A 4,062-nucleotide genomic window follows, 5' to 3' on the forward strand; every position below is an offset into this window, starting at 1 on the left:
AAAGCTCAGAGGAGGCAGTGATTTGTCCCAGGCTGTGCAGCAAGTTTCTTCAGTCAACAAATATTTACTAAGCACCTACTTTATGCGAGGCACTATTCTAGAAACAGAACTGGGACTAGGACCCATTCATTTTTTAGGCATTCATCGACAAACATTTGCTGTGCTGGCTGCTGGGAGTGAATCAGACCTGGCCCCCGACCCTCAGAGTTCACACTCTAGAGAGTGAGACAGCCACACAGACAATGACAAGACAGTGAGACTAGGTAAGACCAGGTTGCCTTTGAGAAATCTGGGAAGGCTTCTCAGAGGAAGTGTTTATAAACTAAGATGCCAAGGAGAGTAAGAGTTGGCCACCAAAGGCTAAGGATTGTGTGGAGGGCTTTAGCCAAAGGGAACGGCATGTGCAAACGTGTAGATGAGGGAGAATATGGCTCATTTAAGATCTGAAGATGGGCAGGGTGTGGTGGCTCACGCCTGTAATACCAGCACTTTGGGAGGCTGAGACTAAGTTCTAGGAGGCAAAAGCACATCCAAGGCTCCGATTCCCTCCCCAGTCACTGACCCAGGAGAGCCCTGGAGCGCCTGGGGAGCCTTCTAGCCTCAGTTGCCACCTGCTCCACGTCTGTCACAGCTCGGAGAGGCAGTCCAGGTACCTCAGCCTGGCATTCAAGGCTGTATAGGATCTGGGGCCTGCCAGCTTCTCATTCTCTCTTCCATTATCTTGCTCAGCTATAGGAACCATCTTTAGATCTTTTTTTAAAAAATTAAATTAAAAAAAAATTTTTTTTTGAGGCCAGGCGCGGTGGCTCACGCCTATAATCCCAACATTTTGGGAGGCCAAGATGGGCGGATCACGAGGTCAGGAGTTCAAGACCACCCTGGCTAACATGGTGAAACCCCATCTCTACAAAAAATACAAAAATTAGCTGGGCGTGGTGGTGGATGCCTGTAGTCCCAGCTACAGTGGGGCTTTGGTGCCCACTTATTCTACTCTCCCTGAGCTCTTGGAGATGAACTGTCTGGGCTCCCAGCAGAAGCTGGCTCTCAGTCACGCAGCAGATCGCAGTCAAGGCTGGGCGGCAGTCAAGGCTGTCACTCCTGCAACTCCGTCTCCTACATCCTTAATTCTGTCCCCTCTACTGGATCTTTCCAATAATCTCACCGATATGCTGTATTTCTTCTATCATAAAAAACAGCACTACCGCATTCTCTCTCCTTCGCTTGAGTAAAACTCCTTTAAAGCATTGCCTCCACCTCTCTTGGACCAGCTCCAACCAGGCTTTGGCCCCTATTGCTCCACCCAGCCAGCTCTCATCAAGGCCACCAATGACTTCCTTGTTGCTAAACCTGGAGAATAGTCTGTTCTGAGTTCTCCCACGCTTGGCTCAGCAGCCTTTGTCACCATTAGCCACTCTCTCCTGGAAACGCTTCCTCCAGGCTTCGAGGACATACCTGGGTTGCCCTCCTATCCCTCCGACTACTCCTTCTAGGTCTCTTTGGCTGGGTGCCCCTCCTGTCCCTGACTTCTAGGAGTGTCCCGGAGCTCCTGATGTTAGGGCAGCACTCTGTCTTTTCAATCTACCCCCACTTCCTAGGTGATCTTGTCCAGGCTCATTAAATGCTGTCCATATGCTAATGATGCCAGTGCTGACCTTCCTCTTGTATTGCTGGCTTGTCATCCCTACTGCATTTTCAACATCAGCACTGAGATATCTAATTGGCATCACGAACCTTACAGGCTTACAACTTCATCCTTTTAGTCACTTTGGCTGAAATAATTGCTATCTCCCTTGTCTTCTTTCTTTCACGCCTGGATTTGCTAATCCACTAGCAAATCCTGTTGGTTGTCCCTACAAAATATGTCCTAAATCCTACCCCTTACCACCCCCTCCACTACAATCACCCTGCTTCACACCCACATCACCTCTTGCCTGGATTACCCAGTGGTCTCCTAACCCATTTCCCAGCCCCCATCCTTCACCCGCTTCAGTCTATTCTCAACCCACTAGCCAGAGGGATCCTTAAAAAACTTAAATCAGCTCACGTCACTTCACTGCTCCAAGCCCTCCACTGGCTCTCATCTCACTCAGCATAAAATCCAAAGTTCTCACAATGACCTACAGACCCTCGTGGTCTGGCCACTGCTACCTTCTCAATCTCTTCACCTCCACCCTCCTTCTCACTCTTCTCCCTCCAGCCACATTAGCCTCCTTGCTCTTCCTGCCTTGGAAACAGAGTGAGACTGGTGAGAGTGAGATGTGCTCCTGCCTCAGGGCCTTTGCACTTGCTGTTCCCAGGCCAGGAACACTCTTCCTCCAGATACCTACGTGGCTCACTCTCCTTCAGCCCTTGACTCTAATGCCGCCTTCTCGGTGCAGGCTGGTTCCTGGACCACCTGTCTAAAATCTGCATCCTGTCTCACCTTTCCCAGCCCCCTTCCTTATTTCTTTGTCAGTATCTAATTGCTCTGTATTTTTCTGAATTACTTTTGTCTACTTTCTCTCTCACACCCTAGGATGTAAGATGTGTGAGGGCAGGGATTTTTACCTGTTTTGCTCACTGTGGTGTCTCCAGCACCTAGAACAGTTCCTGGTGTGAACTGTTATATACCCCACTGTATAGAAGGAGCCTATGAAGTGTCCAGGCCTCAGTCATTTCATCTGGAGAATGGGTTTGCTAATGGAACCTACCTCATGGTTTGTTTTTTTTTCCCTTTTTTTTCCGAGATGGAGTCTTGCTCTGTTGCCCAGGCTGGAGTGCAGTGGCTCAATCTCAGCTCACTGCACCCTCTGCCTCCTGGATTCAAGCAATTCTCCTGCCTCAGCCTCTCGAGTAGCTGGGATTACAGGTGTGTGCCACCACACCCAGCTAATTTTTGTATTTTTAGTAGAGACAGGGTTTCACCATGTTGACCAGGCTGGTCTCAAACTCCTGACCTCATGATCCACCTACCTCAGCCTCCCAAAGTGCTGGGATTACAGGCGTGAGCCACCACGCCCGGCCATCTCATGGAGTTTTACGAAGGTTCACTGAGCTGAGTGATTGTGCAGGTGCCCAGGACAGGTCCCAGAACACACTAGGTGCTCCACAAGGCACTCTGCTCATGGACAAGATCAGGGAGGTAAACACAACTGCCCCATGCTGTGTTTAGGACAGAGGGCTGGGCTGCGCTGGGACCATGATAACCCACGCCTTACCTGGGTGGATGTCCTGGAACAAGGACTTCCAGATGGTGTACTGCAGGGGGCCTGTGTACTTGGAAGTCGGGAAGTCTTCATACGTGAGGTTGGTCTCATGGATTTTTCCCTTGAGCCTGGAAGGAGAGCAGGAAAGGAGGCTGCACCAGGGACTAGATTCCTGCCCCAATGCCAGGGTCCCTGCAGCCACCTTCAGGGCAGCTGGCATAGGACGTGATCATGAGTCAGAAGTCTGTGGGACTCAGATTCAAGTGCCTGCTTGTGCTGCTTCTGGCCTCTCTAACCATTCCCTCAGTCTTCTCATCTTTAAAATGGGTGCTATGCTAGCATCAGCCTTCTAGGCTTTTTGTGAGAATTACGTGGCATAACATATACAGATGCTCAGCACAGTGCTTGGCTCATGATCAACGCCAAATTCATGATCTTAGCAATCAGCGTTGATCACTGACAAACCAATGACTAAGTGTTACTACTACTAAGGGAAGCTTTAGGGTCACAGAGACCTAGGCTTGAATCCTGGGTTCAAGAAATTCTCCTGCCTCAGCCTCCTGAGTAGCTGGGACTACAGGCGCCCGCCACCACACCCGGCTAATTTTTGTATTTTTTTTTAGTAGAGACGGGGTTTCACCATGTTGGTCAGGCTGGTCCTGAACTCCTGATCCACCCACCTCGGCCTCCCAAAGTGCTGGGATTACAGGCATGAGCCACCGCACCCAGCAGGAGCCTCAGTTTCTACATGCATGAAATGATGATGACAGTGGTAACTACTTTCAAAGGGACTGAGAGGGTTACAGTATATAAAGCCTTTATATAATATCATGTAATGCCAACATTATCATAAATAAAATAATATCTAATATATTTA

General features: G+C 49.5%; 1 protein-coding gene across 1 annotated transcript in view; it reads right to left on the minus strand.

Annotated features, from left to right (window-relative positions):
* TRIM62 (tripartite motif containing 62) overlaps nt 1-4,062 on the minus strand; it is a 35,448-nt gene that overhangs the window by 9,434 nt on the left and 21,952 nt on the right. Inside the window, exon 4 of the mRNA XM_011974092.1 lies at nt 3,198-3,313. Within this exon, the coding sequence (XP_011829482.1) occupies nt 3,198-3,313 (116 nt within the window). The remainder of the gene's footprint in view (nt 1-3,197; nt 3,314-4,062) is intronic.

The sequence above is a fragment of the Mandrillus leucophaeus genome, unplaced genomic scaffold (genome assembly GCF_000951045.1).
Source record: "Mandrillus leucophaeus isolate KB7577 unplaced genomic scaffold, Mleu.le_1.0 Scaffold141, whole genome shotgun sequence".
Classification (NCBI taxonomy): domain Eukaryota; kingdom Metazoa; phylum Chordata; class Mammalia; order Primates; family Cercopithecidae; genus Mandrillus; species Mandrillus leucophaeus.